At 44.2% G+C, this 18,047-nt stretch overlaps 1 protein-coding gene across 1 annotated transcript in view; it reads right to left on the bottom strand.

Moving 5' to 3' along the window:
* Susd1 (sushi domain containing 1) overlaps window positions 1–18,047 on the bottom strand; it is a 210,349-nt gene that overhangs the window by 160,331 nt on the left and 31,971 nt on the right. The window contains exons 2-3 of the mRNA XM_023707549.1: window positions 14,248–14,418; window positions 11,395–11,550 (exon numbers count right to left, since the gene is read on the bottom strand). Coding sequence (XP_023563317.1) covers window positions 11,395–11,550; window positions 14,248–14,418 — 327 coding nt within the window. The remainder of the gene's footprint in view (window positions 1–11,394; window positions 11,551–14,247; window positions 14,419–18,047) is intronic.

The following is an 18,047-nucleotide window of genomic DNA, read 5'->3' as shown; positions in this document are numbered from 1 at the left end:
AAAGAGAGGACATTGTGACAGCCCTTTTTCTGACATCATCTATGACCCTTAGAAACAAACATTTATTTGTAGTTGGATCATGGATTCTATTTTACTCCACAAAGGTTCTTCACAAACACTTTTCACACAATAGGCACAGAAAACACAGGAAATGCTCAGCAAATACTTGTCAGCGTCCACTGGGAATTAGCAAAAATCAACAACCATTCCAAGTTCCTTGACACCAACAAAAAGAACTCAAAACAGTATATTAAAAAAATCTTACTGTAAAATAAAGATGGTCCCAGTCTCACATAAAATATCCAAAATGGCCAGGCATAGTGGTGCACACCAATAATCTCAGCACTTGGGAAGCTAAGGTAGAAGGATCACCATGAGTTTGAGGCCAGCCTGGACTACATAGCAAGACCTTGTCTCAAGAAAACAAACAAAAAAATCTAAAATGGTGCTTCCAAATATAAAACAATTTACACTAGCGTGAAAAAATGCCAGCAATTATGCTAGGGAGATAGCTCAGCGGTATGTGCACCTGCCTGGCAAGCAAAACAGGATTCAGGAAGGACAAGGCATGACCCTTGAGGCTTTCTCCCTTCCCCATAGACTATTACAGATAGTGTGCACGCAGTCAAAAACTGTAAAACATTTGCAGAGTCACAGGCTGAAGAAGAACCTCTCTGGTGTAGAGCAAACAGGTTTATTCCCAGAACTGGATAGAGAACCTGAAGATTCCCATCAGAACTACACACATGGATTTCACTTGGGAATAAAAGCCCTAATGAAAATGGCACTCTTCCTAGATAACGTGAGGACATGGGAGGGGGTGGGGAAATGGCTGTTCCTTAGTTGCTCCTAGACTGGGATTTCAAAGTGACTTTGGGAAGAATAACATAAAAGGGTTAACATTCCTTTTGTTTCCCCCAGTACTGAGGATTGGACTCAGCTAGATGTGGCCTTTGCGCTGAGCTACAACCCCAGCCTTTTGTTTTGTTTTGTTTTGTTTTGTTTTGCTTTGCTTTGCTTTGTTTTGAGACAAGTTTTGCTAAATTGCTAAAATGCCCAGATTGACTTCAAAATTTTGCCCCTCGTGCCTTAGCCTTCCAGAGTGGTGGGATGACAGGCATGTGTCACTATGCCCAGTACAATGGCCAATGTCCTACTTTTCCAGAAAAGATCTTTTTTTTAAATCCCCCAAATAAGAAAGAAAATAAAAAACCTCAGAATGCTTTTTAAATTTGTTCAGTGTGGTCTTACAAAAATTCATGATCATTTCCTCTTTTTCTTTTGGTTTTGGATCAGCGAACACCTTGCAGGTCACAAGGGTCACAATTTGGGTGTCACCGGTCCACTCCATGCTGGCAGGGCCCGCACAAGCCAGAGCTGTGACCATGCCACACCTTTGGTTCAGCACTGTGGGCAACGCTTTGTGGACAACTGACTGCAAAGATGGAGGTCTACAGTTCCTCCCCTCCGCCCTTTTTTGCACACTATTTCTCAAGACAGGAACATGGTTTGACCCTTAGCATTAAAAAGAAACAAAAAAGTAGTGGGATCTGTCCCCCTTCCTCTGTCTGCTCCCCTTAGGCTGTTCTTGAGACCTGCTTTGGCCAACAGAACACAGCAGAAGTAAGGCCCATGTGCCCTGGGCTAAAGGGAAGTGAAAGGTCCAGGGTACTGTGCTTGGGAAAGAGGTCACTCAGAAGGACCCCAAAGATGAGATACCATGTGCAGAGAGAGACCATATGGATGAGCACAAAAGTACCGTGGGCTCTAGTTAGCATTAAGGCACAAGACATGGGTGGGAGCCTTCCTTCCCCCTGAGGGCCCTGCCACCAGTCAAGTGTGTCCACACAAGTGACCCTATCCAAGCAAATGAACACAGCTGCCCAGCCAGCCCAGCCATGGGATGGTAAGAAGCAATCAATCTCACTGTATTTGGGGGAGATAAGTAGAGAGATATGCATCATTGAATAATCCAAGGCACCAATGACATATCTTCGAAGAGATGCACAAGTCTAAATATGCGAGATTAAGAGGCCAACACATTTAAAAAAGCAAAAACAATGAAATGAGCCCGGTGGGGTGACACATCTCTAATTCCAGCACTCAGGAGGCTGAGGCAGAAGGCTCACCATAAATTGAAGGCTATCCTGAACTACACAGTGAGACCCATCTAAAAAAACAAACAAAATGAAATCTTGAAAATTATAAACAAAATATTAATGCCCAAAATAATTTAATAGAGGCACTGAATAATAGGTTGGTAACTGTTGAAAAACAAACTGGCAAATCCCAACTTGAGGAATTCCCCAAAATTTAAAAATGATGGGAGGTAGAAATAATGCTATAAAAACAAAATGTTATGAAGATGAATTCAAAATATTTGGTCAATTGAAGAGGAATTGCAGAAGAGAAAGGAATGCATGTACAAAACTTAATCTCAAAGCAGGGGAAAACACTCCTCAGTTCATAAATTCAAATGCAAACATCTTTAGGCTGCAGGCATGAACACTGAAACACAACTGTTCTCCTGAGGATAATGCAGGGTCCTGGCTGCACAACGAAGCTCCAGCTTGCCCAGCAGGACTTCAGAAGAGCACAGACCTCCTCCCTGCTGCCTCTCTCTCTGGAGCTCTTTCAGCTACCACCAGGTGCCAGGGTCCCTTACACCCACCCCTAATTTTTCCCGTCCCAAGTATAGGCTTCCTGCCTCCAACCCCAAGTAGACCAAGCAGGGATGTGGTTGCTAGGAAGTCTTTGACAGAAATGTCTGAGCCGCTTATAGACCTCAGTCTAGCTTCAGTCTAACCCAAAGGCACATTATGGCACGATCCCATTTAGAAGAAGTCTCCAGAACAGGCAAATCTACAGGGACAGAAGGTGGGTTCAAAGCCGCCTGAGCTAACAGGAGGTGGGGAGTGGGGAAAAGTGATGGGTACATGATTTCTTTGGGGGAGAGACAATTTTGTAAGTTCAGTGGTGATATTTATGGAATTCTGTGAATACATGAACCACCAATGAATTGTGTACTTTAAATGGGTACCTTTTAAGGCTATGTGAATTATGTCTCAGTGAAGCTGTTATTTTTAAAAACCAGGCGATAGAAAGGCTGGGAATGTAGCTCAAGTAGCAGAGTGCTTGCCTGACATGTGCAAGGCTGTGAGTTCCAGACTCAGCACCACAAAAACAATCAAACACATACAAATTTTATGAAGAAAAACAAGAGCCACTCTCAATTCCACAGAATAGGAGAAAAAGAAATGGTAACCTAGGGGGGTGGCACCCAATCTGACCCAGGACTTCCTGTTTGAGACACTAAATGCTACACAGCAATGGAGTAACATTTATAGAGTTCTAAGCCAAAGGGGAGGAAAAAAACACTGTGCTCTATTTAAGCTAAGAAATGACATTTTAGAATATGAATGAGCTCAGCAATTACCCCCCTGACATTTCTTTTCTGGAAAAAAAAACATTTTTTTTTTTTTTTTGAGAAAATACCTCAGTCAGTGAAATAAATGAGAATAAATGTTAAGAAAGAAGAGGAACCAGGCATGGTGGCACCCACCTGGAACCCCAGCATTCTGGGAGGCTGAGGCAGGATGACCACAAGTCCAAGTCCAGCCTTGACAATTTAGGAAGACTATCTCAACATGAAAAGTGGGCTCAAGATGTAGCTCAGGGCAAAGACTCTGGGACTGAGCCCAGTACCACAAAGAAAAAAGAAAAAGGACAAAAATGAGAAGAAAAGCTGAGGCTATAGCATAGTAGAATAGTGACTATTTAGCACGCATAAGGCCTTAGATTTGCCTCCCAGCGCTGCAAAAATGAGGGAAGGCAATGAATGGGCGTAGGAGGTATCACAAGGACTGAGGAGAAATGAAACTAATAAATGGATAAATAACTGTTGGCAATATAATCATTAAATATTTAGTTATCATTATGACAAGTCTTAAAATATGAATAATGTGCAATAAAATCAGTATCTAGTACAAATTTTATTTATATATTTATTTTTATTTGTTTGGTACAGGGTCTCACTACACAGCTTGGACTCACAGTGATCCTTCTGTCTCAGCCTCCCCAGTGCTAGGATTACAGGCATGCACCACCAAACCTGGTTTCAGGGCCAGCTTGGTGCTCCTAAGGATCCAAGGCTGGCACAACATGAGTACCAGGGATCAAACCCAGGTCCTTGTGCTCACCAGGCAGGTGCTTAGACCACCGAGCTATCTCCCCAGCCCCTACTACAAATTTTATTTTATTTTTTTTCCCCTAGTACTACTTTTAGAGATGACTTTTATCAGTGTAGGCCATTAGTTTTCTAGGTCTGACTCACTATCCGAGCTTAGCCAGACTGCTTTCTCAGGTCAGAAACCCCCATTGCTCTAGCTCTGCTGTAAATTTAATGAGGAAGCACTGCATCTCTGGTCAGATCGTTACTCAACAGGCCCAGCCTCATGGTATCTGTCCATCTGCCCCAGAAATCTCAGAAATACAGAGTGAGAATAAATGTAGGATTTTTCCAGGGATTTCTAAAAATAACAGCATAAATGTTTCTGGGGAAAAGTGACTCAGCAGCAGGAGGAACAGAAAGACCCACAGCTTCCCGAGCTGACCAGCTCAGCAGTAGGAGAAACGACAGCCCTTCTTCAGTTTCCTTCATGCAGTCACTCGACAGCCCATGGCGGTCACCATGAGATCTTGTTAACAACAGTAACTCCCACTTATCATCTTCCACAGGAAAGGCCCAGCCATTTGGCCTGGGTCTGAGGAATAGCCACATGGTCTCCTCAGTTAGATGCCACTGCTCTAAGAAGAAGAAACTACTTTTTAAAAGTTCCTATCGTATGACGTGCCTGGATGGGGTCCTGGAATAGTAAAAGGAAATCTGAACAAACTGTGGACTTTAGTTAACAATGATGTGTTAATTCTGGTATATTAATTGTAGCATAAAGTACTATACTAATATGTGTGTAATGTGTATAGGATCTTTTCTGCCTTACTTTTGCAATTTTTATGTAAATCTAAAACTGTTGTAAAAAATAAAGTTTAAAAAAATAAAAAATAAATTTAAAAAATTTCCTATCTCCATAAATGTGTTGGCCCTGGATGGTATTCTGTATAAATGGGGTATTTCATTGTGCACATTTTCTACAATCCTTATTTGTTTTATTAGTACATGTTTGCAATGCATAATGATTATACTCCTTGTGCAAAGCTGGTCCACCTATGTAACACATCTTAATTCTTTTTACCTCCCTTTCTCCTGGCCTCGTCCCCCTGCCTCTATCCCCTGGTCCCCTTCCCTTTTACAGAAGATCTATCACCCTATTTCCTACTATCTAGCTTTGATTTTGCTCTTTATTTCTTGGGTTTCTCATGGAAGAGAAGCTATGCAATATTTAAGCTTGTGTATCTGATTTATTTCACTGAACATTATGTACTTTTCTTTTGTCTTTTTTGAGACATGGTCTTGCTATGCAATTCAGGCTGGTCTTGAGCTCACATTCTGTAGCCTAGGCTGGTCTCAAACAAATAGTGATCCTCCTGCCTCAGCCTCCCAAGTGTTGAGATTACAGACGTGCACTACCACATCCAGCATATTATGCACATTTTTAGTGTAATTTCTTTCACTCAGGATGATAGTTTTAAAATTCCACTAGGTTACATATACATCAGCAGATAGTTTTATTTTAGTTTGCTTTAATTTGAGTTTGTTTTGTTTTTTCCTGAGAAGTATAAATGTACCACAATTTGTTTATTCATTCCCCTGCTGACAGATAATTTGGGTTGTTAGCAGTTTGGACTGTTACAAATATCTGAGTAAATGTCTTCAAACATCATCTATAGAGAAGTTTTATTTCTCTTGAATTTAAAAACAAAACAAAAACATTAGTATTTTAGGTCATGAGATTGAGTCCAAGGCCTTTACACTAAAAGGCCTTCACACTGCAATAGATCCCCAGCCTTTTCACTGTTTGAGACAGGGTCTTACTAAGCTACTATACTGCCCACTTGCAATCCTCCTGCCTCATCCTCTGACAGTGCCTGCATTATAGGCTTGTGCCACAGTGTCTGATTTTATTCTTATTGACATGAAAAGGTGAACATGTGTTGTAAGTGAAGTAAATCCGTCAACCTTATTTCCCATAACATGAAAAAAAGAGTATCAGGGGCCGGGGAGATGGCTAAGTAGAATAAGTGCTTCCCCGGCAAGTGCAAGGGTCTGTGTTCAATCCCCAGTTCTGCCAAAAAGAAAAGAAAAAAGAAAGAAGAAGAGTATCACACTGTAGAAATGAAACACCACATTGTAGAAAAAAGTAAACCAGTTACTAATAGGACGGGTTATTATTAACCTAAAATTATGATTATAGTATATGTGCACAGAGATACCTTGCTAGCAATTTACCAAGAGGAATTGTTGTTTCTGGGTGATTTTTTTTCTTTTCTATTTTTAATAAGTGGACAAAAACAAGATGTGTTGCTTCCTATAGGGCAGCTCCAGGGACCAGAACATCTACGAGCTCTCGAATAGGCTGCAGTCATCACACCAGAGCCCAGAAAGCCTTACTCATCTATCACCGGTTAGCTCCGAAGGGCCCCACCTGCCTCTTGAGCTTGATGCTGCTCTGCCAAGTTTAAGGGTGATGGGAATGCATGGCAGATGTTTAAATGTTCAAATGCATGACAGTAAAAGACACATCACCAATAATGTCCCTCAAAACACTCCTCCATTTGCACACACTTAGCCCATCATTCTTGCCTCTTTTTTTTGTTTTTGTTTTTCTTTTTTTCTGTTTGTTTGTTTTTTGTTTTTGAACTTTCTGCACAGCTTTATTCCAGAGGGGCTCAGTCCTTCTTGGCAGCTGCCTCCCTCCTGGCAGCCAGCATGTTGCTCAGCTCCTCGCGCTTCCTCTTGGTCCATGTGCATCCCCACCCTCTTCTTGATGAATTTGAGGGCGCACTTGTCCTTGAGACCTTGAGCAGCTCCATGGCGCCCCCCTCCTAGGGGGCGAAGCCGCACACCTCCCGGATCAAGCCCCGCGTGAACTTGGTATGTTTGGTGAGGCGTCCACGACAGTGGCTGAGCCTCAGTTTGCTCACACTCTTAGCCACCTTGTGGCCCTTGTTGAGACCCACTGCCATGGGATAGCAGAGGGCCATGGCTACTGTTCTTCGATGGTTGCTGTGGCAGAAGCTCTTGCCAGTTTCTGAAGCAGTTCTGGAAGTCCTCTTTTGTGAGTGTGTTTATGATGAATGATGAAAAACATGGTGAATGTTGCTGCCAAGGGCCACCTAATAAAAAGGCTGGCTTGTCACCTGCCAGCAGTTGTAGGGGCCTTGAGGGTCCCAGGTGGGGGCGTGGTAGCATGCGCCTGTAATCCCAGTCCTTTTTTTTACTGGGGATTGAACACAGACCCTTGCGCTTGCCAGGGAAGCACTTATTCCACTGAGTCATCTCCCTGGCCCCTATAATCCCAGCTCTTGGGAGCCTGTAAACAGGCAGATCACTACAAGTCCAATCTAGTAGTGAGACCCTAAACACTCTGTAGACCCTTCCCTAAAATACAAAAAAAACAAAAGCTGGCTTGGGAGAATATTACAGCATATCCTCTTCCTCCTCATTCACCAGAGCTGGCCCTGCATGACTGCTGCCTCTTCTCCCAAGCCAAAATGGCCATGAAGGGTAAATGCTTTGAACAGATGCAGGACACTGAGGCAACCACAGCAGTACAATGAAAGACACAAAAGAACAATTCCAGGACTTCTGAAAGTGAGGACATTAATGAGTTCAAAGTGAGGGATAGTGTTTTGAGGAGGATTCGTGGTGATGTGTCTTTTACTATAACAATTTTTAAAAATTGTAAATAGTTACTGTATTTTTAGATCATACTTCATACAAGCCCTTGGGTTCCAGATTCCTTAGAATCAAGGAACTAGGCTTCACAGTCCCTGGATAATGGCTGATAGCCCAAAACTCGCTGAGCTCCAGCCCAGCCCACTGACATTTCTCTGGAACTCTGATACAGAAAGAAAAACAAGAATGGCAGGAAGAGTCTTCTATCAGTTCTTACAAAGAACTACCTGGAGAGCCCAGAGGGAAAGGTCATGGGAAGGAATCTAGTTCACACAGGACTTCATTTTGGGGTGATGGAAATGTTCTAAAATGAGGTAGCAGGAATCGTGGCACAACTTCATGAATACACTAAAAAGCACTGAAGTGTGGTTCACACCTGTCATCCTGGCACCCAGGAGGCCTGAGACACGAGAATCACCATGAGTGCAAGGCCTGCTTGGGCCACATTGTGAGTTCAAAGCCAGCATGAACTGCAAAGTAAGACCCTGTTCTAAAAAAAAAAAAAAAAAAAAAAAAAAAACACCAAAACACTGATGTGAACACTACAAGGCACTAGGAGGTTGTGGAAAATGAACTATGCCACAATTTATTTTGTGGGGGGAGGGTTGAGACAAGGTCTCATTACGTAGCTCAGGCTAGCCTTGAACTTCCTATGTTGCCCAGGCTGGCCTCACACTCATAGCTATCCTTCAGCCTCAGCCTCCCAAGTGCTGGGGTTAAGGGCGTAGGCCAGCACACACAGCTGTCTCGATTTTCTTGAAGGAGGCAATCATGAAATAGTATCAAGAAGGAGAATAAGTAGCAGGACTAGAGCAGGCCTTTGTTCCAGGAAGACTGGCTCTCATTTGGCTGGCACCCATGTAGCTCTTGCACCTATTTCTTCTTCTCACCCTTTCTTCCTTCTTCTTCTTCCTCTTTCTTCTAACTTTAAACAGCTGAATGCACACCTTTACTGATAAATACACAGCTATATACAGTTACAGATGCAGCTATACACAGCTATATAAATATACATAATATACAGGAACTGTACTGATAAATATACAGCTATAAAAGGTTTTCTTGTCAAACTCCCACAGCCTTGACGACAGCTTCAGGTACGACAATAAACACCTTTGCTTGCCTGTGACTCACGCCTAGAACCACTCACTTAGCTGTCTGCCTGTCACCTCCTACAGGCACAAGCTTGCAGGTCAGACATGTGTGAGAAATGTGTGCTGAATAAGCGGGGCATCACATCATCATCTTGTAAGATTTTTCTTAAAAATGAGTATCTCTTGAACATACTTAATTTAATATATTGCACTTCCTCAACCATGCAGTCATTAGTTTGCCACCTAAAACAAGAAAGAATCAAATGCTTTCCCCGAGAGTGCTATTCATTCATGCCACAAATAAATCAACTGTATGCCGAGAAATGTCACCTTGGTGCAGATCAAGAGGGAGATGAAACGCAGCATCAGAAGCAGTGGTTCCTGGCAGCAGGAAGATACAACTTGTTCTCTCTCTTTCTTTTCCAAGAAAACCCTTAAATATCACAAAGCTCAGCCAAGCATGGAGATACATGTGTACCATCCCAGCACTCCAGTGGCTGAGACGAGAGCATCACCGTGAATTCAAGACCAGCCTGGGCTACATAGTGAGTTCAAGCTCAGACTGAAAAACAGAGCAAGACCCAGTCTCAAAAAAAAAAAAAAAAAAGTTACAAAGCTTTAATGTGAGTATGTGTGTGTGTGCGCGCACGCGCGCACACATGCATCTGTGTATGTATACACATGTGTCTGTGTATGTGTATTTTTTTGTTGTTGTTCTATTTTGTTTGCACGTTAAGAATAGGAAAATTTATTGAAGGAAAGGAATGGGAAAAAAGAATAGCTCCTGAGAAACAGGAGGGGTCTCAAATGGGGTATGTGTATATGTGTGTGTGTGTGTGTGTGTGTGTGTGTGCGTGCATGCATGCGTGATTAAAAAATGAACTCAGGGTCTTTGCTCTGAGCTACATCCCCAACCTCTTTCATTTTTTATTTTCAAGTAAGGTCTCACTCATTGCCCCAGCCTGAGATTGAGTTTGCATTCCTCTTTCATCAGTCAAAGCTTTTAAACAGTCGTGAAATCTATCCAAACCATCTTAGAGCTAGAAGTATTTCCCTGCCTCTCCTCTTCCTGTTTACAAGTATTTGCTTAGAAATCTAAAGAGCTGCAAGACCTTACCACATCTGTAATCCTAGCACTCTGGGAGGCTGAGGAAGGAGGATCTAAAGTTCGAGCTCAACCTGGACAACTTAGTGAGACTCTGCCTCAAAATAAAAATTTAAAAAGAGCTGGGAACATAGCTCTCTGCCAATATCTTGGATTCCATCTCCAGGACTGAAAAGAAAAGGTGAAGTTACTGAAAATATAGCCCAGATAATAGAAAAGCCACTGAAAATTAGGGTGGTTTGTCCCCCTCCTCTACATTCCGACCAACATATTGCAGAAATCTGACCTACACACCTACTGTGCTCTCAAAGCACTGCACAGGCATTAAGGTTATAGGCGCTCGCAGCTTGCACACTGGCTCTGGGCAGCCCCTGGTCATTCTTAAGGCAGAGTCAGAAAAGTAACACTAGGACCCCTCGCATACACCACTCCCACCACTCCCACCACTCCCACCCTGCCATCCAAAATTTGTTCATTTAAAGTATCTTCCAGAGATCATAACATTCAATTATTCATAACACTCCTAGACACTTCATGCATCCTTCAAAATATGATTACTATCCTATATATCACAATACCATGATTCCATTGTTATTGCTTGTGTCTAGATGTCCCCCCAGTGTCTCCCACAGTAGTAGATGGGGCTTTCTCAGAGGTGGCTGGATCTAGAGTGTGTGACAACTCTAGACTGACTCACGGTGCAGTGCTAGGATCAAGGGCATCACAGGTGCTACCTATCCTAAGTAGCCTGGATAAGACATAAGGATAGAAAGAGTTCTTGTCGTGCCTTGTCACACTGCTATCTTATGCCTGACATGAAATGTTTCCCCTCTGACATGCCATCCTTCCTTGGACCAGCTGATTATGGACTGAAACCTCTACAAACTGTGAGCTAAATAAACCTTTCCTCCTTCCACTTTGGATGTCTCGTACTTTGCCTCAGCAACCAGAGAAGTAACTAAGAGATTCATATAATAAATAAACATCAGTTCCCTATTATTGGCTAATAAGTCTATTTCCAACAGCTTTCATAGTTTTTGTTTTATTTTTATAGTACTAAAAACAGAACTGAAGGCATTTCCACTGAGCTACATCCCCAACCCTTTTTTACTTTGAAACAGGGTCTTGCTAAATCAGTAAGTTACCCAGGCTGGATTCAAATTTGTGATGCTCCCGCCTCAGCCTTCCAGAGTGCTGGAATTGCAGGTGTGCACTGTTATTTTTGAAGGACAGTCTCTCCCCGAATTTGACCTCGCCAGAGCCCTGTCCTGTCCACCTCCACCACCCACATACTGTGCCACCAGCACCAGGGGCCCACAGCCACAGTCCCCTCTTGGTACCTGTGCAGAAGGTGCCATCATTGGGAATGAACGTTTTGTTGTTGTTTGTAGCTCGGTAACCTTCAAGGCAGACACAGTAGAAGCCCCCAAAGGTGTTGTGGCAAGATGTGTGGTTCCCACAGACCACAGCGGCTCCAAGCTGGCACTCATTTTTATCTGTTGATGGATGGAAACAACACTTAGAAGCGTTTACCCATCTGTACAGGGGTCCACAACCCAGACTGCTGCCCTGTGCTGAGGACTTGGAGAAAGGAATTCTGTGAGAACAGCTTATTGATCCATTTCCATGGCCTCTTCTTCTTCCACTATGCTTCCCAGACTGGAAGACATGAGGCTGTCATATGTGTGTGTCAACAGCATACAAAACCACCAGAAAAACAACATATCCTAACCCAGCAACCCATCCTGTTTCAAGACTGTGAGCTTTTCCACATTTCAATCATCTCGTAGAGATGTCATTCAGCCATAGTATGTGAGCATTGCATCTACAAGACCTTCAGTTCGATCCCCAGCACCAAACAGTACTACTCATAATACTAATGATAATAATTACTATTCTTTCAAATTAAAAATTTACAAGAGAGGCCCAGGGAAACAAACGTAGCTGCAACCCCTTTTGCCAGCATACTATTTTCTGGATTGTTCATGAAAGCTGGAGGAGGGCATCACTTCCAGTGACTAGGCCGGAAAATGTGTCATTTGTGATCTCCCGGGAAACATCAGAGTGAGCCTCAGCCTCAGTGGGGAGCAGGGCTAATGTGAAGGCAGAAATGCCTGAGGCAAATCCTGGGGGACCTGTGGGAGTGCCAGCAGTCACCCTGTGAAGGTCTGCCTGAGTGTTTTTAATTAAACAATTTGAAATGCAAAAAGTAAAATGAAAGTGAATCTTCCTCCCTCGTCCTCCCTCTAGCCCAGGGAGCAGCCAACTTCTTCTCTCAGTCTGAGCTGCAACTACTGTTATAAAAGCAACCACTGTAAACTGGGTGTGGTGGCACATGCCCGCAATCCCAGCACTGGGAAGCTGAGGCAGGAGGACTGCTTTGAGTTTGAGGCCAGCCTGGCTATATGGTGAGTCCAAGCACAGCCCAAACTACATAGCAATAGGAAGACCTTGTCTTAAAACACAGAAAACAAATAAAAAATCCATCTCCCCCCAAAGCCCAGGTGGATATAACATTTTATTATATATGAATAACTTTTAATATTTAGCTGAACCTATAGCACAATTCAGTCTGGTATAAAATCTGAGAAGCAGAACTCTCAACCCACAGTAAATCACAACCTACATGCCCCACAGGACAGAACATGACGTGGTGCTTTCAGACACAAATCCAGCCGTGCACTAGACAGAATCTCCCTGTCTTCTGCCCCTGCTTCTGTGCTGTGTCTCCCCGCTGACTTCACTGGAATGGGCACTGGGGTTTGTGGAGGACTCAAGACTCCTCCAGTCCCATGGCCTTAGACCATGTTACAGCACTGCTGGCCCAGTGCTGGGACATGTGGAGCAGGAGCTCCATCCTTTAATGAAGCCCCACTTCCCACGAGGGGAAGGGACTATTACTTCACAGAGCCATCAAGAGCACAGCCATCCTCCAGGAGGGCACAAGTCCTTTGGGGAAAGCTCACCCATGCTCCGAGTCCACTTCCCAGCTTCAGGACCAGGGGTAGAGGAGGGACAGGAGAAATTCCCTCAGTAAGCTCAGGCTGCAGCGCAGCCGCACTTCGGGGTAGAATCCTAAGGACAAGGGTCAGAGATGCAGCCCAACCTAGAGGCTCAGCCCTGGTGGGAGAGCCTGGGGCCTGGGGCTCCTGACTCCTGGGCTCAAGTGACCCTCCTGCATCAGCCTCCTGAGTAGCTGCGATTTCAGGTGCACACCGCCATGTGCAGGGCTTTTTGAATGCAGGACTGAATTGTTATTTTTATTTAGGGAGGAAAGAAAACCACACATTGCAATCAGTGAGGCTGTCTACCCACAAATACAAGAAAAAGCTGTCATTTTTTTATAGCACATAACAAGGTGGCTGGGAGGAAAGTGGGAGATGACTGTGACACTCACTATGGTGAAACTCCTGCTGTCTCTCTGAATGGGCTTTAATCTGGATATTATCGGACTGTCACGGCATGCATGCCATGAAGAAAAAATAATTTCAAGAGCTTCTAGCCTAAAGGTCTTTGTATTCCTTTCATTTAGTTGTAAATGAATTCCTTTCATTTCAGTTGTAACCAAAGGGTTACAGCTACGTAATATTTAGGGTACTCATTCTGGTGGACATAAAAAAAAAAAAAAAAAAAACCTCCAAGCAAGTGATGTATTTTATCAACTAACCAAAAAAGTGAAATAGGAAGCCAAGCAAGGTAGCTCCCATGTGTAATCCCAGCACTGAGGAGGCTGAGGCAGGAGGAGGCACATGAGCCTGGGCTAGATAATGAGATGCAGTCTCAGTAAAAGAAAGAAAAGAGGGAGGGAGGCAGTGAGGGAGGGAGGGAGGGAGGGAGGGAGAGAGAGAGAGAATAGCTTTAAATCAAAATAACCAGAGAAATGAAGAAATAGAATAATCACTCGAGTTGCTAAGATCAACTCAAGATTTATAACACATTTCAAATTTTTGTTAAAACAGCGAGTTTCCAGATACTCAAGCTCAATGACATCTGAGGGAGACGTGCTCGGAAGTGCTAGAAAGAGGGTCCACGGAAAGCCTAAAGCAAAGACTTCTTAGGGCTGACAACATTTTCCAAAATACAAAACATGTGAAGAAAATGACACTGAGCCTTCCCCGACCCCCAGGACATCACCTCTTCAACACGAGACAATCGTGATTTGTGGCTCTGCTTCGCCCACGTCCACGACTCACCGACACACTGGGTCCTCCCATTGCCCACAAAGCCGTAGTTGCACATGCAGATCTTCCTGCCATCTCGCTCCTGGCATGTGGCGTGCTCGTGGCAAGTGGCACAGACATCTAAATCCAAATAATAAGTTGTACATTTCAGAAAAAGCGAAGTCCAAGGTGAGCTACGTTTCACTAGCAGACATTTATAACGGAAAATCAAAATTTAAATAACAAAATAAACAGGACAGATCTAATCTTACCCCAAAGAACCTTCCACGAGCCATGTGTGATTGTGTCACTCCTAGAATCCCCAGCACCCAGGAAGCTGAGGCAGGAGGATCACCATGAGTTCAAGGCCAGTGCAGACTACAGGGTGAGTTCAAGGTCAGCCTGAATGGCATAGCAAGGCTACCAAGTCGGCCAGCTTCACTGCTCCGAAGCCCCTCCAGGGCACCCTCCACACTGAACAGCCCTGCATGCTCTGCTCACGCACCATCCTCTGCCAGCGCCGCACACCTGGCCACCTGCTCCTTCACCCAGAAGGCCTCCGCCTCCTGCCCAAACTGGCTAGCAAGGCCAATAGCCGGCCTGGAAGGCTCACTCTGCTTCTCCCCTCTCCTGCAATGCCCCTGGTCCTCAGCATAGGGCCTTCATACTGAGCCCTACACATGTATTTAACAATGGTTCTTCTACAGATGGGTAGGGGAAGGAGAGGTAGAGGGAGGAGCACAAGAGAGGATGGGAAGCAAAATGAAATCAGAGGTATTACCTGTGTGAACCTTACAAGGAACGTGATTATTATGACGTGCAAACAAAATACATATTTTGAGAAAAGCTTTTACTAAGTCTCTTACTTGCCCAGGTGTCCTGAACTTGTGATTCTCCTGCCTTGGCCTCCCGCAGCGATGGGATTTCAGGCCTACGGCACCATGCCAGGCTCCCTTTCCCCACTCTGGGTGCCTCTAACACTTGCCCATTCCTTCACCAACTGTGGTAACTTCTCACTCCCAGCTTGGCCGGGGATCGGGGTCTTTGCCCATGTCACTACGGCACATAATAGAGACTGCCTTCACCAAGCAAAATCTAACTTGCTACAATTCTAAAAGCAAATAGAGGGACAGAATCCAATCTGCCTGGTCTTCTATCCACTTTCCTTATAGAGTCAAAATGATTGTGGGACAGATAAGTCCCAGCAGGCTGACTAGATCCCAATTATTTATATAAATAGCAGAAATGCTTAAGACTAAAACTCTTGAAACATCCAAATTCACCAAATGGTGATATATGGCCCAAGACCAAACAGGAATTTCTACCCAAGGCTATGTGGGATTTTGTGTTCTGCGCTCACAGGACCAGACTAATAAAGAGAACATTCCACATGGATTTCACTGTGGGCTTGGCCGCCTTACTGCCAGGATGATACCGCCTTGTCCTTTGGCTGCTCCAGGCATGAAACCAACTGAGACTGGAGATTTCTAAATACTTTGCCATAAAGAAAAAATTCAAGCCAGTAAAAATGTTGGAAGCCAGAGGATTGGGCCACCACATAGTCATGTAATATGACTACAAAGCAAAATATAAGTCTAGCATCCTCAAAAGAAATGTACTTCCAGTAAGGCTCGGTGACTCACACCCATAATCTCAGCACTCAGGAACACGAGGCAGGAGGAGCATGAGTTCAAGGCCTGTCAGCTTGGTCTACATAATAAGTTTAAAGCCAAGCCCAAAAGCAAACAAACAAACCCCAAAAAAAGAAAAAAAGAAAAAGCCAGCCTGGAATACTTAGTGAGACTCTGAAGAAAAAAAAGGAAATAAAAAAGGGAAGGAAGGGAAGTCAGGCAGGAGGGAAGAGGAGAAAAAAGGAGAGGGGATATAGAGGGAGAGACAGAGAGGGGGAGAGAGACAGACAGACAGACAGACAGACAGACAGACAGACAGAGACAGAGACAGAGACAGAGACAGAGACAGAGACTGAGACAGACAGAGACAGAGACTGAGACAGACAGAGACAGAGACAGACAGAGTGAGACAGAGACAGACAGAGAGCAAGAGCGAGGTGAAAAAAGAGGGCGGGATGCACAGAGGGAAGGGAGATAGGTAAGGAGAGAAACCTACTTGCAAACTTCAGAACATTCTCCCATAAGGAGTAATCTGGTACCCAGGTCCCCTCCCTGACAATGTCTGCTAAAAATTAATCAGAGACTACAAAGGATGTTCAGGCAGATTGAAGAAAGGTGTGCCTCCATACTGTACTGTCCATTGTACAAGGTAAATACATTGAACTATGCTAATACTTTTTTAATGTTTTGATACTGTGGATTGAAGCCAGAGAGTACTGAGCCACACCCCCTCTGTGAGCATATGTGTGTACATATATGTGTCCATGGTACTGGGGAACAAACCCAGGGACCTTGCACTAAGTTACCTCTTTTCTATTTTTAATTTTGAGACAAGATCTTCCTAAGTTGCACAGATGAGGCTCCAACCGGCACCTCTCCTTCCTCAGGCTCTCAGAGTGTGGGGGTTACAGGCATGAACCACCAGGCCCTGCGTACCACATTCTAACACACTGTGGTTCATAAATGTGATGAATAGGTTTTCACCCCACCAGATGGGATGTGCCCCTGTTGGAAGCCACGGAAGCTGGAAAATTGGTCAAATGTGTGAAAACTGGACTAGGCCTCAGTGCCTAAAGCAGTCAGGCTATCTGAGTCCAGAGATAAGCATCCTGACTGGTCAGTGTTGGCTATTAGTCACTAGGCAACCTTGTGTCATGTGTTACTAACTTTGCAAAGATATAAACATCCATACTGTTGCTGGGGGGAAGAGGGAGTGCTGCCTCCCCAACCAGGCAGACAGGGCACCACCTAACCCAGCTCTTATCTTCTTGTCTATCTTTTCCTCATTCCTGTCATTGTTTCTCCCCAAGGAAAACAGATCACACTGAGCCTAACAGACCCTTACATGCCCCCTGCCCTGTGTCACTGACACATTACTCATCTGATATGAAAGAAAACAGAATGGAAAAAAAATGAAAACAATAAATAAAATGAGGCCATCAAAACATTATCATCTCGGAATCAAATGATGCAACCAAAATCCTGGAGATACTTTTTAAATAATAGATCCTGGCTGCTAGCTTTGGATATGGTTTGGGTTAATCCCCTGAAGGTTGGTGTATGGGAAGCCTGCTCCCCAGGGGAGAAAGAAAGATGAGAAGAAGTTAAGACAAGGAGCCTTCAGGCACCATAACGCACACCTACAATCACAGCAGACTGGAGACTCAGGCAGGAAGATCATGAGTTCAAGTACAGCCTGAACTACACAAGGAGACCTTGTCTCCAAAAAAATAAGAGCCAGATGTAATGGTGTTTGCCTATAATCCCAGCACTCAAAAGGCTGAGGCAGGTAAGCTCAAGGCCAGCCTGGACTACATAGTGAGACCCTGGAGTGAGACAGAAAGACAGAAAGAGACAGACAGACAGACAGACAGACAGAGCCAGAGAGACAGAAGTTAGGCAGAGATAGAGAGACAGAGGGCCTATTAGGAGGTGAGTGGATCATTCTGAGCATCATCTTTGAAAGGGATTAAGTGGTTCTCATGAGACTCAGTTCCCAAAGAGACAGGAATTATAAAAGAGCAAAACAAGCCAGCAGGGCTCTCTGGCATCCTGTCTCTGCACCTGCTCTCTACTCTCACCGTCCTTACCTCATGACTCCATCTACCACTAGGCCCTCAGCAGAGGCTGGACTATTAAGGCCACTGCATCCTAAACTTCCAACCTCCAAAACTATGAGCTAAATAAATCTATTTTCCTTAA

This window comes from Octodon degus, unplaced genomic scaffold (assembly GCF_000260255.1).
Source record: "Octodon degus isolate 3935 unplaced genomic scaffold, OctDeg1.0 scaffold00297, whole genome shotgun sequence".
NCBI lineage: Eukaryota > Metazoa > Chordata > Mammalia > Rodentia > Octodontidae > Octodon > Octodon degus.
The sequence above is the reverse complement of the archived record's forward strand: the minus strand, read 5'-3'. Positions and strand labels throughout refer to the sequence as shown.